Source organism: Streptopelia decaocto, assembly GCF_964273445.1.
Source record: "Streptopelia decaocto genome assembly, chromosome: 1".
NCBI classification, from domain to species: domain Eukaryota; kingdom Metazoa; phylum Chordata; class Aves; order Columbiformes; family Columbidae; genus Streptopelia; species Streptopelia decaocto.
Genome location: NC_138663.1, coordinates 143,981,956 through 144,002,099, shown reverse-complemented (window position 1 = coordinate 144,002,099; position 20,144 = coordinate 143,981,956). Strand labels below are relative to the sequence as shown.

The 20,144-nt window shown below is 38.5% G+C and overlaps 1 protein-coding gene across 3 annotated transcripts in view; it reads left to right on the top strand.

Moving 5' to 3' along the window:
- Positions 1-20,144, top strand: part of TSGA10 (testis specific 10) — a 36,990-nt gene continuing 16,846 nt past the window's right edge. Inside the window, exons 1-9 of one of the 3 annotated variants that reach the window (XM_082047145.1) lie at positions 1-165; positions 8,340-8,549; positions 9,244-9,309; positions 10,687-10,887; positions 11,382-11,537; positions 11,879-12,052; positions 12,225-12,302; positions 14,965-15,116; positions 16,546-16,661. In XM_082047145.1, the coding sequence (XP_081903271.1) occupies positions 8,385-8,549; positions 9,244-9,309; positions 10,687-10,887; positions 11,382-11,537; positions 11,879-12,052; positions 12,225-12,302; positions 14,965-15,116; positions 16,546-16,661 (1,108 nt within the window). In that variant the 5' untranslated portion in view covers positions 1-165; positions 8,340-8,384. Of the gene's footprint in view, positions 166-4,292; positions 4,650-8,339; positions 8,550-9,243; positions 9,310-10,686; positions 10,888-11,381; positions 11,538-11,878; positions 12,053-12,224; positions 12,303-14,964; positions 15,117-16,545; positions 16,662-20,144 lie in introns of those variants that run through there. The other 2 variants (XM_082047143.1, XM_082047144.1) reach the window with 2 other exon arrangements.

Below are 20,144 nucleotides of genomic sequence, written 5' to 3'. Positions count from 1 at the left end.
AAGCTGAATTATGCATGAAAATGTGAGTGGGGCAAGAGGAGGGAAGAAGGCTTGTCTTAGCAGAAGAGAGGTTGACCAAGTCTTAACAAAGCTGCCATCATCTTCCTACCTTTCTAGACTTGACTTCAAATATCCAGCTTGCCAACTGGACTTCTGCAGTAAGAGGTACTCTGCCACCTTAGCTCTGCTGTTCTCATCATAAATCTCAAATTTTTAAACATTTTTTTAGAAACATAACATTCTCCCAACTAATTTTAGAGAGATTTTCCCCATTTTCTGTCAGTCCTTAAAACCACCTTAGAACACAGACCTCCCTGTAACCATTGGAGGACTTTGTTCTTCAGGGGCCAGTAAATAAGCTGGACTTATACTGTTGCTTTGGTTCAAGTCTCATGACCCAGCTACCCGATAAGCAATTCTGCATTCGTGTTCTACTGCATTCACATCACTGGCAATGCAAACTGCTTGAACGTCCCACCACCCATCTCAGTTACTACTCTAATAACAAGTTGTTTGGGGTTTTTGTTTGTTTGTTTGTTTTTCACTGCTGGAAACACAAGAAAGGGGCAAGCCTATCAAATTAACATCAACACAAGAAAACATCTCTACCGTGTTATATTGGCTAACAGGACTAGTGTCCTTCTGACTCCTTACACAGGCTGCGCATTCTGTTACAGAAACACATCCTTGACGCCCACCCTACCCCCAACAATCAAGGTAATTTGGAACAAACTATGATGTTTCAATATCTGGCCTAATTTGTCCCAGATTTCCGGATGTAGTATCTGATATGTTCCCAATGTGTACACACCATGATTTATTTATCTCTTCACTCAGTCTAGTGAGGACTGCATTATGTAGAAACCTGTGAGTTTTGGAGGGTGAGGTTAATGTAACAGAGGTAGTGCAAAGCTGTACTAAAGCCATCTTCTCTGTGGACCTAAATAAAAACCTTTCTGTACTGGACTTTTAAAATTTCTTACATCTTAACCACAACCCTATAAATCACACACCTGCAAAATACAGCAATTATTAGGTTTGCTTTTGAAAACAATTCTGTATATGAGTTTCATTCGTTCTTTGATCAACAAATTTTTGTTTGGTACACAAAAAGCAAAGCAACTGTTCTGCAAAACATTAACCAGCATTAACACATAAGAGAGAACTCACCATACATCACTTAGAGAAAACCACAGACATACCAGAACAATGCCAACTAAAAATATATACATTTACTCCTAAAATGAATATTCATGAAGAATAATTTTGATAAAGTTATGAAAACCTGAAATGTTATATTTTCAAATATCTTTTTGAGGCAAACATGATAATGCAGAATCTTCTGTGATTATTTCCACCATATCAAATGCAGGGTGAGGAGAGGAAAAGAAAATGACTGTTTCTCCTCCCCTTTTTCTGGGAGTTAAAAATCTTCCAGTTTCTTGTCTGTCTTTGGGTGGGAATCACATTTCAGTGGTATTATTCCTAATTTCCAAAAAGGTGACCACGATCCATGAATACTTAATAGTGGCAGCTTGCCAAAAAGCCCTTGTCATTTACTCAGCACTGTCTCCAGAATATAAAATCTGTGTTAATGCCTCACAGGGAAGAGAGTAAGTACATTTTCTCTGGTGTGTCAGCTTCACTTTGGGAGTACCTAAAGCAGCCTCTTTCAAGGACTGTTTATATCCATGCCAGACATGAGCAGGCAATAAGAGTCACAGGATTCATGCAGCTTCCTTACCCTTTTCACGTCGCTTTCTTCAAAGGCACAAGTCTTATCCCTGTCTGTGCTATTCCAAGAAGAGATGTGCAGCTAGAGGTGCTGTAAATAAGAACTCCTCTCTTAGGGTGTAAGAAAACATAACAAGTAATTTATTTCATATGATTTTGTTACTGGGATGAAGAAAAGCGTAATTATCCTTGTAATACCTTGACATTTTAACTTTACAATGTTTGTAAACAAGTTAATATCAGTCCTAGGCTTAAAAAGTGGGAATGAGTTCAGACTGGGGTTTATTATATGTGTGAAGCTAATGCTTGATACTGTCAAGAAACAAGTGTGATGTTAAAGGTAATATTTATTCTGGACAATACAACTGACACATATTTCTTACAAATACATATGTAAATTAGATGGGGTTTGGGTAGAAGGTAAGGTTTAATTAAAGGAAGGGAATTTTCACAAGATTAAGTCTTTCTTACCTAACACTTGTTTTGTTCTTGTCAAGCCAGTACAGGAATTGCTGGAGTTTTCATCTGTAGAAGTGTCTCCGTGGATATTAGTTTCTGAAAGAGATGAACCTCATTAAAGTAGAGGTGTTCAGCTGAGCTCCCTGATCTCACTGTCTGTCCTGGCTGACGAGCTGTGGCAATTTTAGAAAGTCTCTCTTCTCTCCTGGGGCTGGAGTGACAAGGTGTGGCTGCTTGGCTTTGTGAAATCTCACCTGGAAGCATTGCTTGTGTTGCCTTTCTCTGAGGCTTTCAGATTAATCAGGGGTGAGGCCTATGCTTCATGTGTGCAGATGGGCCCAGGGAGGTTTGAATTGAAGGTGTTTAAGGGTGCTTTAAAACCAAACTCCTCTCAAACCAACAATAGGAGGTATTATTGCATATGTCAGACTATGCCAATCTGTGATATTCACCCATATTCCTGTTTTCATCCCCAAGTAACTATGAAGAATTGTTATTTGAGGAAGTCATCTTTTTATCTGTCAATGTCTGGAGAGAACATTATGTCACTTGAGGAGAGGCTTGGCTTAGCTCCCCCCACCCAATAAAAAAGCCATTCAAAAAGATATAGCAGCAACCAGTCACGCAATATCCATTTGTATTTATAACCAAAAAGAAATATGAGCACCTTTTCTTGACTTTAGTAACATTTACTGAGGAGCTATGCTATAAGTCATAAACCTGATATCTGAAAGTTTAATTTTCATAGGTAAGAGTTACTCAAAAACCTCCCAAGATGAAACCAAGTAGAGAAATAATGAAAATTTCTATGAAGGCAGTGCTCATAAGTATTTATATCTAAATTAAGGGAAAAAGTGTTTTACTGATAATTTTGTACAAGATTTTACAGTTCATCCATTTTTAAATGATTTTTTTGGATTATTTCTAACATTTCATTTGGTTTTGCCTCTAGCATTTCAGTCATACACACCTGTAAGGACAACAGGTATTATGATCATCGTTGAAAGCAAGATTAAAGAGAATAAAAGCACAGAGACTGCATGCTCACTACACAGAGCTACTTAGCTAGGCTGTTGTGCTGGTACTGAGCCAGAAGCTGGTACATCCATCACAGCTGCTTGGCTTCTTTCCTGCAGGGCCCTCAGCCCAAGGAAGTGGAACAGCCTCATGGGGAAGGGTAGTATTGTGAGAATGTAGTGGTTATGGATAGCTTTTCCTTAGGGTACAGAGCTGGAGTCCAGGTTTCTCACAACTATCCAGATTAGCCAAGGCTTTCACTCAGCTACCTGGAAGAATCAGAGAATTTCAGGTTGGAAGAGACCACAGGGATCATCTGGTCAAACCTTTCTTCGCAAAAGCACAGTCTAGACAAGATGGCCCAGCACACTGTCCGGCTGAATCTTTAAAGCGTCCAACATTGAGGAATCCACCAGTTCCCTGGGGGAATTATTCCAGTGAATGATTGTTCTCATAGTGAAAAATTTCCCTCTTGTTTTCATCAGGGTACACTTGATTCCATCATCCGGATCACTTATGAAGATTTAAACAGGATTGGGCCCAATATTGAGTCCTGGGGGACTCTGCTCGTGACAGGTTGCCCCTCATTTCACTCTTTCCCATGACTTTAGGATTATTTCTCCTAGTACTAGATTAATAATCCATTTTATTTACTGGAAAATCCTCCAATAATCTCTCTGGATTAGGCTTTTTTTCCCCACTGTAACTCAGCATCTATGTCCAGAAACTTACTTTTCTTTTTCAATGTAGATTCAAGAATAATTAAGGTTCAAAACAGTTCTTTGGTTCAGCTTAACTCCTGACACGTAACTCTTCTATTTTGAAGACCTGCACTTCTAAATCATCCCCCATCTGTTGCTGTTCAGAATGTCTTCAGCCTCTTAAATAACTTTGGACCTGTTAACTAGAAAGAAACACAATAGTTGTATTCAAAGCACTCATCTGAAATGAGTGGCAACCCAGTTTGAAAATAAGCCGTTTGCCACCCCCCTCTGCATGCGGCCTGTCAGCCAGTTCCCCACCCACCGCAGAGACCGCTTGTCTAGCCCCTAATGCCTCAGTTTCCTCAGGAGCCCGTGGGACACCGCATCCAAAATTTCGGAGAAGGCGAACCGCCTCCCGCCTTTGGAAAGCTCGGCCCCACCGCGGGGCCGCTGCTGGCGCAGAGCCCGGCGGGCTGTTCCCAGAGCTGACGAGACGTGTGGGCGAATGCCCGCGCTAGGCTGCCCCTTCCCGCCGTCCCGGCCGGCTGACAGCGGCGGTTGGAGCGGGCCGTTGCCGGGGAGCGCGGAGGGAGGCAGCGGTTGGGGCGGGGAGCGGGCGCGGCGGAGGGTGAGTGCGCGGGGCAGCGGCGGGGGCCTCACTTGGCCCGGGCACCGGCCATGAGCGCCCGGCGCTCCCCAGGGCGCCGCGGGGGGAGAGCGGAGAGTCGCCCCAAGGTAGAGACCGGCGGGGATTTGCCTCGGCGCCCCGACCGGCTGCCCCGGGGGGCGCGGCGCGGAGGGGTGTGGGCCGAGCGGTGCGGAGGGCGGCGGTGCAGGTTTCAGGTGCGCTGTGGAGAGTAAGGAGGAAAGGAGCACCTGAAATGTTTGATCACTGAAGTACTTGGAACTCAAAAGCACTGTTGGGGACTTAATCAGTCTAAAAAGTTTCCTAACTCCAGGTTCTTTCAGTCGTGCAAGGGTCTTCAGTGCTGCGTGAAACTTAGAGTGGGCTTAGTGTGAAGTTTTGTCACAGTTGCAAAGGGGTTTGCATTATCGCAGTTTGGAGGATGATGGTGAAATGTGCCAACAGCTGTAGTTAAATCTCACCACTTCACGGCAAGCATAAATAATAGTTATTTTAGGAAATATTATCACATCTTTCAAAAAGTTCTCTTCCACAAATTGAGTAAAAGTAGTATTGGGAGTGAGCAAATATTGTGTATTCTGTCTGTAAATTTGAGTCCCCAATGCTCAGCGAGGTACTGAATATTAGGATGGGATTCACCTCATCTGTCAATGGTGATGATGACTGTAATAGACATTTAGGCTGTCATTATTGTCAGAGATACTCCCAGGGCATGATTAATTTAGGAAATGCCTAAAATTGATCGTGGGAATCACGTTCTAGAAATTCATCTTTATAGGTAGCCCAAATTAAGTCAGCTTACTCTAAACAAAACTATCACTTATGTTGGTGCTTAAAAACACCTGGAAACTGATGATCATACTAATACTTGGTGACCAGAGATTCGATTCAGATTAAGGTGAATGTGGTGGGGAATCATAGAACAGAATCATAGAATCATTTCGGTTGGAAGAGAACCTGAGGATCATTGAGTCAAACTATAACCTAACCTAACTCTAGCACTAAACCATGTCCCTAAGAACTTCGTCTAAATGCCTTTTAAACACCTCTAGGGATAGTGACTCCACCACTTCCCTGGGCAGCCTGTTCCAATGCCCAACAACCCTTTCTGTGAATAATTTTTTCCTAATACCCAATCTGAACTTGGCGTGACATGATGCCTATATATAGAGAGAGCAGAGTTCTGTGGTAGTGATGAAAAGCCTCCACCACCTTGGTTTTGTTCCATTGGGCAGTTAAGCAGATGATGAAAGGAGATACATACACAACTTTATGGTTGTGAATATATAACTCATTGAACCAGCTGCCCTAAATTTCCTTGAGACTCTTGAATCTGAGCATGGGGAGAAACTGTTGTGGTTATGCTGGTGGTAATAACTTCCTGCTGGTGGGTAACTGAATGTTCATATTCTGTTGTTAGACCTGTGGGCTACTTCCCATATGACAAGAGCAGACTCTGCACTGTGAGGCACTGGTCTACTTGACACTCGCCCTGCCTTACTGTGTCTCATTCATCTTTCACTGAGGGACTCATTCTGGCGACCCTCCTTTATCATAGTTATTCTGAAGAAAGCTGCCAGAGAGCACTCCATCTTTTCCTTCCTATCTTATATTTCAAAGTGTTTGTGGCTTTGTAAGGAAACATAAGCAGCAGTGCTGTGAGTTGATGATAACTAGCTCCATATCCTTATGTTCAGCTCAGCTGAACAGAATTTGAACATTTAAAATATTTCTGGTCTTGCTCTGAGAAGGTGCTAATTGATAGAGAAGATCCGTAAGTTATAATATGTCCATGTTTCTTATTATCATGTATTTCATTATATAGCTGAAATACAAAAAGATGGTTTTCTGCATCCTGTTGTGCCTAGGTAGTTAAATGGTAGCATTCTCCTCCCCTGTTAATATTGCTGGAACAAGCTGTCACGAGCTAGAGCAGAATGCAGTAACATGACAGGAGTGAAAGTTTGTTGTACTTCATGATTTTTTAAAGTATTTTTTGGTAGTGGGGTATTGGGTTTTGAGTCTACGAAGCCTTAAGTGATCAGTAATTTTGTCTGCTTACTGACCACTTTCATTGTATTGCATTGTTAGCACAATTGTAATTAGTTACGGTGCTCTAATTATATTTCCCGTTGGTATAAAGTGGCGTAAATTGCTAAAATGGTATCTTCTATGAAGAATGCTTAATTTTGTAATCTTAAGATGATATCTCTAAGTGCTTGCCAGAACTTTCTTGGTTATCCAAAAGAAGATGAGGTGGGAAAATCATAGACTCATAGAATCATTTAGCTTGGAAAAGACCCTTAAGATATGATACAGGTTGGCTGTGTGAAGCAAGAAAACCACTTTGGGCATAGTCAGTTACTTGAGGCATGAGGGTGTAGATGTGACTTGGACTCGACAATTTTGTCATTCTAAGTGTTTGTACATTCAGATACACAGTAGGATTTAGCCTCCCTGCCCTTCATTAGCACTCTTCTTCCTACCATGTAAAGCAGGCATCATTGTGAACTTCCTCCAGTAACAGCAGAGCTGTATTTTTCATGTATTTTATAGCTTGATGTACAGATGCTGTCTCTGCTTACCTTTGTGGATACTTTCTGTGGTGTGCTTTTGTTGTTGCCGTCATCGTTGTTGGAGGTTGGTTGATTGGTTGGTTGGTTTTGGGTGTGTTTTTTGGTTATTTTATTTTGTTTTAAATTTTCGCTCAACCAATCCACAATTATCATGTTTTCAGGTTTATAACTGTGCCTTGTTATTAACTCAGTAGCATTAGCTGTGCCAGGCTTGATCAAAACATAAAAATAAAAAAGCAATGAAAATAACTTCATTATTTTTTCACTGACTCTCCTAATATATTTGTATACCTATTGAACAGAAAAAAAGTGGCAAAATTCACTACTACAGAATGTCACAGGACAGAGGCCACCCAGAAAGCCCTATTTTACAAAGCATCTTTCAGGTCTTTCTAAATAATTCAAGATGCACTGCTAGGAGTGCCTGAAGAAAACTCTCTGACTATTAGAATGAAGTGAATCTCGTAGAATTCAGTATTCAGTGATACTGATTTCTCATGCATTACAGGATCAGCCTCTGCAAGCAATGGAGTTTCTGCATTGTACTGTATTCATACAGTGATTATGCTGGGATTTTAGAAATCTGAGGTCTCAGAAAATGGAAAAGCTGTAGGAGGCTGTAATGCTCTTATGGACTAAGACATTACAATATGTTGATAGTACCAAAATAGTTAGCAACTTCTGGTTTCTTACAAGAAGGCTGTATAATATTTTTTTGAAGTCAACATTGTTTCATGGAAATTACTAATATTTTATTAATTGATGAATTAGTATTAATAAATTATCCGTTACATTTCTGCTGGCCTCTGTGATGTGTGTGAATGATACAGGCCCAACTCAAAGAGGATGATTGAAGGGCATTCCTGAGGTCTAACAGAACCACAGTGAGTGAGTTAAGGGTGTTGGAAACTTGAGACTAGGCCTGGAGAGACATTTCCTCTCACAGTACTATTGGAGAATAACTGTAGCGGCAGCCCAGCTAGAGATAGTTTTTAGCACAAACAATAAGGATCGGATTCTGTTGTCCAGAACCCTTCAAAATTAATCTGTTCAAAATGGTGCTAGTAGTGTTCATATTCTTCGTTTGTGAATAACGTATACTGATTTTTGTTTTGTTAAGTATAAATTCCTTCTTCTTATTAAATACTTCCTGCAAATCCTTGAGGAGAACATAAAATACTTTCTTCTGTGTTGTCCTCACAGATTGAAGACCTGAAGAACATAAACTATGAGCTAAGGCAACATGTCATGCAACTGCTTGCTAAGAAGCAAGTGGTGGAAAGTCAAGTGGATAGGTTGACTTGTGAAAATGATCATCTGTGTAAAGAACTGGCTGTAATTGGCGAACTATCTGAGCAGCTGGAAAAAGAATTGCTCTTGAATACTGCTGATAAGGACCTTGAGGAAGCAAAGGTATCTACTTACTAGAATTAATATTTTAATGTTGATTGCTAATATTATGGGGACCTTTTGTTGTTGTTGTTTGTTTTTACATTTTGGGCTGAATTTGTAGTTTTCATCTCTATTTTGAAGAATATTTGGTGGGATGAAGGAGTAGGTTCAGGCCAGGGTGGTAATTTTAAAGTGTAGAATGATTCAAGGATTAAAATCATACTTGCAGTTGGAAATAATGTAATTCAGTGAAAACTGTTTTTCATTTCACAGGATAATGGAAAATTGCATTCTGTGCTATGCAATTACATTATTTAGTAGTAGTCAGATGGGAGAAAGCATATTCTTTGTTTGCCATTAGTGTAACTGCATATTTATCTCATAGTTATAGTCAAACTATCCCTGTTTTCAAAAGTTCCTTGGTAAGACAGTTCTGGGAAAAGGTATCCCATGCTTCCTTTTTAATTCACTCACCTGAGAGTAACTCAACTGTTACTGTTTTTTCTAATCCTGGACTGCATCTGAAATAAAACTTTTAACTGATTCTCTTCTAAATTAAGTTTATTGTTACTAAATAGTATGTTTTCAGCCAAGTCAAATTAGAAAACATACAATATTCTCCTTTGGACTAGAACAGTTGAGCTAAAATGCTGGATTTGCAGTCATTATTATACAAAATTAATGCATCTCTTGCTCTCATTTTTTTTTGTGGTAGATTCAAATTCGACACCAGCAGAAAGAGATAAAGAAGCTGGAACACACGGTGAAAACACTGAAGTCTGTGAGTTATACATGCATCCTTAATATATATGCAGTTATGAAAACAGACCATTTCCACATGAAATTAATACTTGTACAAGTGAATTTCGTATGCTTTATTTTCACTGATAACAGACAAGATATAGAATGGATAAACATATCTTTTTTCATTTGTAGTTCTTTGTCTCTAGATGGATGGGAATTTGTTTCTGTTTTGCAACTAACCTGTAATGATTTTGGTTTGAGAATCATCTTTTTTTTTTTTTTCCTACAAAATTGCATGCGACTGTTTTGAATACATTATAAGTCACTTGCAAACCAGAAAGAAGTAACAATGTTTCTTTAAAAATTATATCTTAATATTCTGTTTTCCTTAAGGTGTAATGATACTGTTGGAATATTTTGAAATGTATACAATGATGTAATTGTAGAAATACTTGCCAGTGGTAAATTTAACTTAAATTAACATTTGAATTTATTAAGTGGACTCATTCACCTGCTTCCAGTATAAATTGATAGGGAATTGTTAATGTGTTCAAGATAATAATTTCTTCCTGTAATTTAAAGATTTGCCTCTAATTTCAAGGGGGTGGGAGGGGTTGTATTTTTCTTTCCTGCATATTATAAAATGTTTGAACTTATGCCACAATCCTGCAAAGAACCCTCTCTGGTAAAAAAAACACTGACCATTTAGAGCTTATTGCTTAATTACCCTGGAAACACTTTGATCCTTCAGCCAGAAAGTCTGGGATTTGAGAGCTAGATTCACTTAGAAATTTAGGTGATTAATTTATAATTTTTCAGGAATCTAAAGACCTACTTCTGTGTGCATCCCAACAAAAATAATAAATTTACAGAGTTTAGTATTCCCTAGGTGCTTAAACTTTCAGGAGTCCAGATACTATCTATCCAGATAGATAGTAATGGAGAGGGATTTCATGTGCAGTTTTGAACTTTGGAATTGGCCCCTACGTAACTTCCTGGATTTCAGCTATATTTACTTGCACATTATTTCGATTTCAAAAATTCACCTTTCATGGATTTTAAGCAAACCTATTGGCCTGATTTCTTTCTTATTTAAAAATTAATTAGATATACCAATACAAACCTACTTTTTGAACAGATATATTTCAAGATAATTAACATTTAGCTTTTATGTCATTTTCTGTCCTGTTAGATGCATTTTAGAAAGATGTTCAAACATATTCTGCAATATAACAAAAAAGAGAAAATATAGACAATCAGAAGTTACTTTAAAGCATTACATGAATATGTATTTTGATTAGATATCTGCTTCATCTTCATTTTGAAGAGTATGTTTATCCATTTTCAACTGAAGTCTCTTTCATTACGAAAGTTCTATTTTAGTGAATGAATTATCTCATTTTTGCAAATGCAGGTTATTATACAAACAGAAGCTGAAATAAATGAAGGGAAGTCACCGTCGAGGCTTGATGCCTTTATTAAGACATTGGAAGAGGACAGAGACTACTATAAGTGTCACACTGAGAATTTGCTGAAGGTACTTAGAAAAACATTTTCAAATCCTGAGCAAACGTCTGCTTGTGGCAGCATGTCACAAAAACTTTCATCCATCCAGGTGAGCTTGTGAAACCATTTTGGAAGAGGAGAAATGCATTTTTTTAAATGTTGGTTTATATTATGCTGAACTACCAAAGCCATAATTACCAGGAAGAACAATAAATTTATTGTAAACAGAAGGATGCATGTGATGGGAATGGGTCAATAATGTGAACTTAACTGCCCCGTTACACTGTGTGTTTGTATATCACTGTAAATGGTTACTGACAAGTGCCTAAATTTTAAGTAATTATTAACGACTGTCAGTACCATTTGTAATAGACATTTGCTGCTCAAAGTAATGTATTTTAGCGTATTCAGTGTATTTTAGAAAATGGTATGTATATCTGGTCTCTACTACTAAGAAATATATATGTACAGTCTTGACTATCTAGAAGTTGCTAGGTCGAAGGCTTATTAAATCTTCTATAGAAATTTCCAAACCAGATATAATGAGAAAGCATATCAAGCTTTGTTTCTCTACTTTAACCTTATATCACCTTATTCTTTAAGAGAGTGTGTTCTGATGCAGAAGTTTTGAAAATATTGAGAGAACGTGAAGAGCTGAAGTCGACGCTGAAAAAATATGAGCGCCATGTGGCAGAAATTCAGGGTAACATCAAAGTTTTAACAGCTGAGAGAGACAAGATTGTCAATCTTTATGAACGGGTAATTTTATTTATGTTTGTATGGTTAATTAAAATAACTTAAGGTCTTGTGCAAGAAAGAAATCCTGGTTTTGCGTAAAACAGAAAAAATGCAAAGCATTGATTTAAAAAATAGAAAAAAGTCTTGGAAATTCAGGATTTGAATCTGTTAGTGAAATACAAACTTGTAAGTGCTGTCCTGAGTTAAGAATGTTTTCCTGAATCAAAGAGTATATGCACAAATCATTACTTCGTCTTTAATACTGCAGTTTTTGGGATGCTCTGCATTACCAGCTATATGACACAGTAATATATTACATAATCTATTCCATCTTTTTGTTATACTGCTGTTTTTAAAAACAGGCACAGGAAGAGATTTCCCGACTTCGTCAGGAAGTGATCAAATGCCCTAGGAGTCCTAAAAGCACCATGACAGCTCAAGCTATGTTAAGACATGTGGAGTTAGAAAGAGATATAGCACTGTCAGATTTCCAAAGGATGACTACAGAACGTGACAGCCTCAGGGAGCAGTTAAAGGTTTGATTTTTCCCTCCACCCTGCCAAGGTTATTTTAACATGAAAACTATTTAGTATTGTAATTAAAGTTGCTAAAGATTTCTACTCTAATCCTGAGAATTAATCGAATTGCACGTCTGTGGTGAGGCTGGACTTGTTCTATCTGTGGTTTTGTTGTTGTTATTCGATACAGATTTCTCAAGAGACTGCATTTAATGAAAAGGCTCATTTGGAACAGAGGATTGAAGAACTAGAAACTACTATTAAAAATGTAAGGGTAAATAAATATTTGTGGAACTGTAAATGTAATACAGGTGATGTTCATGGTTAATACTACAGGACCAACCTGTCTGCTTTCTATTGTGGAACAACAGGCTGAGAGCATTTACCAAGACTGTAGCAAGGTTTTTGGCACTGTTACCCACAGTGTTCTTGTATCCAGGTTCAGATGTTATGGTCCGGATGGGTGGGCAGCTGGATGGGGAACAATGTGATTGGATGGTCAGTCTTATCAGGTAGTAATTAATGGGTTGTATGTGGTCTGGAAAGTGTTAACATGGAGCACAAAAAGATTTGTTCTGAGGCCCGTCCTCTTTCACATCTTTATTAATTACCTGAAGGAGGAAACAGAATGTGTGCTCATAAAGTTTGCAGATTACACCAAATTAGAGAAAACTGTTGATATACTCAAGAGCAGGGCTGTCAGCCACAGTGACCAAGACAGGTAGGAAGAATGGACAATGGGAACCTTATGAAGTCCAACAAGGATGAATATCAAGGTCTGAATTTAGGATTGATTACGTCTGATTTTAGGCACCAATACAAGTTGGGGACCAATGGCTTTGGGAGCAGCTCTGCTGAAAAGGCCCTGGAGGTCCCTGCTGTACAGCAAGCTGTACATAAGCCGTGGTTGCAAAGAAGGCCAAGAGTGTAATAGGTTGTGTGAACAGGACACAGGCAGTAGCTCAAGGGAAGTGATTGTCTCCTTCACTGAGTGCTTCTTAGACCACATCTGGAATTCCACATCCAGTTTTGCCACCATGGTAGAAGAAAGACATTGCCAAACTGGAGCAAGTTTAATGGAGGGCTCCAAGGATACTTGGGGCTGGAACATTTTCTGTATGAGAGGAGGCTGGTGTAATTGGGCTTGTTTCACCTGGAGCAGAGGTGGCTTAAGGGGGACCTAAGTCCTACATGCCAGTAGTCGTCAAGAAGTCATAAACAGGCTTTTCACCACAGCGCATGGTGGAAGGATGAACAACAATGGACATCAGTTGAAATGAGAAGGGTTCAAGCTGAATATAAGGAAATACTTATGTCCCATGAGGACAGTCAAGCAGTCTTCAGCTTTGGAGATTTTCAAGACTGGACTGGACAAAGTCCTGAGGAAATTGACCTCAGAGCTGGCCCTGCTTTGAGCAGGAGTTTAGACTAGAGACTTGGAATCCTTTCCAATGTGAATTATCTTATGATTGCTTATTGTTAAAACCTGATGCTCCAAAACCAAATGTAATTGTCCTGTTTTGGCAGTTCTTATTTAATATGGTTTAAGTTACTTGTGTGTGCAGTTGTTTGTGAACATGTGACCCTAAAATAGAAAATGAAAACATTAATAAAATGAATATAAATTTTAAATATATTTACAGTCCTGGTAGAACTTGATTTTTAAATAGATTAACATTGATTTCTGTAGTGTATCTTTCTTCTAGATCTTGTGTTTATAAATTCTGGTTCATTTTCTTTCTCCTCCAGCCTTTTAAATCCTACCATGCTTAAAAGCATAGTTCCAAGTATTAGAATATTAAACTGACTGCGTCTGTGGTGAAGAATAACACTGTAGGCTCAAATAGCACAGAGCACTCTGAGCAGTAAATTAGCTTTTATCATGCACTTGACATGTGATGTGTAGTGAATACTGGGAACAGTCCTCATTTAGGTACATCATCTTATTTCTTCAGTTCATTTCATAGCCTTAGAGGGCTATACATCAATATTCAATTTATGGCACTGGTATTGAAAAAGCTAATGCATACCAAAGGCTTACTGACTTGCTCTTCAGCAGTCTGATCTTGATTATAGTAGCACATGAATTAGTACTGAAAGAGCTGGTAAAGGAGGAGAGGGATGAAGTGAGAATTTTTTACCTTAAAACAGCTGTTTCAAACAATATAGAAAGGACAGTTCTTTACATGTTAAGTGTAAAGATTTTAATAATGAAAGGCAGCTTTCTTTAACTGGATATTTCAAACTAACTGTGCAAGAGTTTCTGGACCTGTTGTTTGTTCTAGGTCCTGACCTAAAGGTCTCATTGTGGTAACTTTGTCATATAGTGCTTTATGCAAATGCTTTACAGTGAATTCTCTAGGCAGTTGTTGGCATAGCTATAAAACTTAGTAGAGGCCTAAATCCATCATTGGTAGTGTTGTATCCCGAACTGTGATTTCTCCCTTCCTAGACTCATAATAATGTTTTCAGTTATGTTACTGTGCAGTGAAAACTGTTAATGCTGATCAATGCTGAACATTTTTGCCCTTGGGCATAATTACCAGCCTAAAATTTACATTAATAAATTAAAATATTCTCAGAGATCTGAAACACAGGAAACTGATTGTCACAGAATCAAAGAATGTTAGGGATTGGAAGGGACCTCAAAAGATCATCTAGTCCAATCCCGCACCGGAACAGGAACACCTAGATGACGTTACACAGGAATGCATCCAGGATGACCTTCAACAGAAGTAAAAATCACATTTCAGCTCTTTGACAACTACCTTCAGTAGACTTGCAGTCAGGCCCCGTGCAAATGAAATACTTGGATATTTATCTTCAGTAAAATATTCATACTAAGCCCAGAGTAGAACTTGAATTAATAGGAGAAATTCTATGTGTAAATAAGGTGCTTTTTGGCATTTAATGTTTAATTATATTTATAGTTAGATAGTGAACAGTTGGAACAGATGTCCAAAGTCATGCTAATGAAAGACACCATTAATTCTCTGGAAGCTGAGATAAAAAGATTGGCAAGAAGAGCACTGGACTCTGAAACTGAGCTGAACCGACGGGAAGCTGAATATGTTTCACTTAGGTAAGTAAAGGTATATAATTGCATTAGTTTGACAAGTAACATCAGCCTATGTTCATTTATTTTCATAACTGTTATATAGCTCAAAGGGAAAGGAATTTATGATAGTTGTTCTTATGAACCACTCTTCTTTTTGGAATTATATTGTTTTCCTCATTGCTTATTTATATGTAAATGTTCTTGGCTGTTGATATTATGATATGCTGAAAACTATCTTTAGTGAAAAAGTAAAATTCACTCAGAGTTAGGGGCTTTCTATTAGAAACAGCAGGGATTTATGTTGTTAGGGTGAATTGTGTATGAATTAATTTTTTTTTTTCATTTTTTATTGTTGTTTTTATAGAGACAAGCAAATGCATAAACTGATGAGTGTCACATGTAGTTAGTTTCAAACATCCTTTTCTTACTCTTGGAGCCTTTTCATGAGAAGAAATAAAACCGAAGCCTTGCATAGGGTTTATGGCCTGCTGCTCAACTGGAGTTCCTAACTATATTCAGAAGCATGTAGTGGGACTAGACTCAATTGGAGCTTTTAGGGAAGAAAGCGTAGATCAATGAGTGCAAGATAAAAAAGGATAATTTACTGACTAGAGGGAATGATCAGGCATGCGTGAAGTTTGTGCAGAGAGATAAGACAGACTAGATCGCAGACTGAACTAGGCTACAGATTGAACAGACTACAAGAGAAGATACTATGGCTTTTTCCTCTTGTATTTCCTTAGGCAAATATTCTCCTAAACCTATTCTCCTAAACCTATGTGTCCTTACAAGTGACTGGTGTAGTCAATGCATGGGTTTTGTAGGTTTATTTGTTAGATTTTGACAGGTGGGAGTGCTAGGTGCTAGCGTGCAATATTGGGCTGGCCCACAATACCTTTCTAAGGACATTGTAGTTTCTAAAGTAACATAAACTCCTCTGCAAATCCAGTCCCAAATTATTGCTGCTCTATAATAAGTTGTCAGATTTATGAATGCTGTAAAAAATAAGTTGTTGAAGATTAGTTGCTGCTACTAAAATACCTTTTTCTTCCTGCCTCCTCTCAGCCAGGCTGATAGTTCTCTTCAGTTTCAGTTTGAGACTCATTAATATTGCTACATTATTTGAATGTATGACTTTGATATAATTTGAAACAGGTCAACCATTCCAATGTATGCCCTAAGTGGTTATTTTTATTTTAATAATTTTTGATAAGTTCTTACGTTCTTTACATTGTAAAGAATTCTTCTTACTTTTCTGTGATTCTTTGTAGGAGTATTCAGACTTTAAAATCTAGAGATTAAGATTAAGATTAATAAAATATCCCAAATAATCTAAAATATACAGAAGAATAATGCTTTTTTTGTAACTTCTGCAATTTTAGTGGCATTTCAAAAAGGAAAAAAAATACATGTAAACTTCTGAATTCTCTTGTTAATGCTTTTGCTTTTCCAGTTTATTGAATGAAAAGACAGAACAAAGTCTTTCAGAGACTCAGCGAAACCTTATTAAGACAGAATATGAAATGCAACTTACCCAAGAGAAAGTTATGCTTTTAGAAGAAAAAAATGGTGAGTGAACATACAGATTTGTAATAAAATTCAATAGATTAATTGTTATATTACCACTTTTTTCTTTTTTTTTTCCTTATGGATTGAAAGAAAAAAATGTTGAATGCAAATAAATACACTGTTGGCAGTTTTAACATTTCAAGTGCAAAACATCTGTTTTCTTTCGTTATTAGAAGGTTTTTGCATTTTAGAATTATGCAATAAAGCTCTTGAAATGAAGTTTTAGTGATATTGCATAGTGTCAACTGAACAATGTGTGTTGGTAGCAATGTAGAGTATCCGAGTATATCAGTTATATTTATGATCCACTAAGGCAGTGGTAGCACCTCTCTGCATCATAAGATGATGATGATGATGGAGTCAGGAAAACATCCTTTTTAATATATATGCTATATTGTAGGTTGCACCTTTTTAATATTATGGGAGTAAAGGAGGTGGATACAGGAATTATTATTCCTGTAGTGCCAAGGGATATGTTCTTACTTCCAAAATTACAACTGTATTGTGTTACAAGTCATATTTTCTGTAGATGCAGTTGATGTAATCTGTTCTCAAATGCAGTGCTGAATTTGTGAAGGGAAAATAAAGCTAAGCTATAGCTAATGGCATCTAATGCTAGAGCTGCCTTATGCTGCTGAAGTCCTTGTGTTTTGTTTTGAAAGTTCTATACCCCAGTACAGTAAAGCAAGGACTTAATGTTTGATAGGCATGTCAGTCTGTGTGTTGTTGCATGCTTTTGATGATTTCCAGGCAATGTGTCCAAATTAGGCATATTTAAGTCTCAAAAAAAAAAAAAAAAATTCATTACAGCTGAATAGACACTTCTCAGAATTTGGCATCTGAGGTCTCATATCATCTGACTGAAGCAAGTTCCAATCTAGATTCATTAGGATTTTTCATTACTGTAAGGCAAATCCAGTTAAATAATCTTGAAATTAATGAAGACTGTCTGTATTGTGCTACTATCTTGTCACCACAGGGATAACAGTGGAAAATGCCAAAGGAAAGGAACTACATTGCAGGTGTGGGGAGAAAATGTTCTGAGAGAACAAAGTTGAGAGGTTTTAACTGCAGCATCAATAAGGAAAGGATACTGAGATCACAGTTTGGATGAGGCACCATAATCCTAGTGAAATAGGTAGAAGTGAAGTTAATAAAGAGCCAGGAGAGAAGTGAATGGTAGGGATATTGGCTGGATGAGAATTTGCAATGAAGAGGATTGTTGTCAGAGGAGACTGTAAGTGTGAAACAGTGAGACTGGGAGTCAGTGAATGAAAAAACTGTGTGGATGTGGCAGCAGGGAAAGCTGGGGCAACACAAGAAATCAGAGACACAAAATTAATAAAGTTAGGGGAGGGAGTGAAGAAGGATCAGAGACATCCAGTGAGGATAGCTCATATAAAGTGGTTAAAAAGACTGGAAAGATTCTTAAAACTGGATAAAACTAGTTCAGAGATTGTGGGTAGGACTTGGAGCTATTGGGCATGCAGAATGTCTAGAACCTATGAGCAGCTACACACAGAATATTTAGGACTTGGACAATGAAGCTGAAAGCAGGAGAAAGATTGGAAGCAAAAGGAGATTGAGGTGGAAAATGTAGATTTAGGAATTTGGGAAACTGTAAGACTTGGGACTGACCAAGGTGAAGAGAAAGGAAGAGCAGCTAATGATATCTTTCTTCTTGGAGACGTAGAACTGCAGAAGATAGAAAGTGTGTGTGCCCACTAGAGAACCTTTTCACTTTTGGAGTCTGGAATGGAACTTGAGATTTCAAAGTCTTGAATTACCTTCTTTTGTCAGCAAAATAATGTAAACTTGGCAAAGTGTCTCTTTCCAGTGCTCGTCTGCAGAGAGAACAGCTGTTTAATGCCCCAATGGTTTGTCTTCTATGTCATGTGACACATGATGGGAATCTAAATTGTGCTTTTTGTTTTTCACAAAAGTAACTTATTTCAGAGACAGACACTAAGAAGCTGGGAATGCCAGTGTTAAGGTGTCTGTACTACTTAATGAATAAACCCCAGTGTTGGGGTTTTTTTAACTTATGGGATTGTTTTTAATTACACTATCATGTGGTGTTTTTCTGTAGGATCCTTGCTGCAACTTTTGCACAGTATTGTAGGGAGTAAATCACTGTTGTCTAGTGAAGCAACTTGTCTGTCACATCTTCTCCTTAGCCGAAAATACAGTGAATAAAGCAGGTAATTGCAGAAAGAGAAATAATGCACTATTTAAACTGTTGAATATTATTATGCAGTATTTTATACTGTTGCTGTCTGCACATTAGAACTTTGGGGTGGTGCACAACCAAACTTTTCAGAATTGCTCACTATTTTATCTGTTTACAGAGTGCCTGATTTGAGACTTTAGTTATTAATTTTCAGAAATGTTGAGCACTCACAGCTGTGGCAGCACTCCATCATTGTTTTTTTGTCATTTAATACTTTCTATCTGGAAAATTTGGGTCACAGTTTGTACATTCAATATAATCAGATAGCATTTTCAATTGATCTTTGTGCTTCCACTCCTCCTCTGCAAAATGGTAAAAACACACCCTTGCTTAGAATCGCAGAATAGTTGAGGTTGGAAGGCATCTCTGAAGGCCATCTTGTCCAACCTCCCTTCTGAAGCAGTGCCACCTGTAGCCGGTTGCCTGTGACAGTGTCTAGATGGCTTTTGAATATCTTCAACGAAGGAGACTCCACAACCTCCCTGGGCAACCTGTGCCAGTGCTGGGTCACCCTCACAGTAAAAAAAAAAGTGCTTCCTAAACTTCAAGGAAACCTTCTGTGCTTTAGTTTGTGCCCATTGTCTCTGGTCCTGTCACTGGGTACTACTGGAATGAGCCTGGCTCTGTGCTTTTTGCACCCTCCCTTCAGGTATTTATATACAATTACAAACCCCTCTGAGCCTTCTCACAGCTGAACAATCCCAGCTCTCAGCTTTTCCTGATAGGAGAGGTGCTCCAGTCCCTCAGTCATCTTCATGGACCTTTGCTGGACTCTCTCCAGTATGTCAGTGTCTCTTGTACTGAGGAGCCCAGAACTGGGCCCAGCACTCCAGGTGTGTCTCACCAGAGCTCAGTACAAGGGAAGGATCACCTCCCTTGACCAGCTGTTAATACTTTCCTTAATGCAGCCCAGTGTTCTACACAGCAAGGGCACATTAGTGGCTCATGTTCAATGTGATGTCCACCAGAACCTCAGCTTTCCTGTCAAGCTGCTTTCCAGCTTGTGTAATGGTGCCTGGAATTGTTTGTCCCCGGGTGCAGGACTTTGCGCTTCCCTTTGTTGAACTTTGTGAGGTTCCAGTCTGCCCCTTTCTCCAGCCTGTCAGGGTCCCTCTGGATGGCAGCACAGCCCTCTGGTGTATCAGCTACTCTTCGCAGGTTTGCATTATCAGGAAAATTCATGGCGGTACAGTCTGCCCCATCATCCAGATCATCAATGAAGCCATAAACCAGGACTGGACTTTGTATTAACC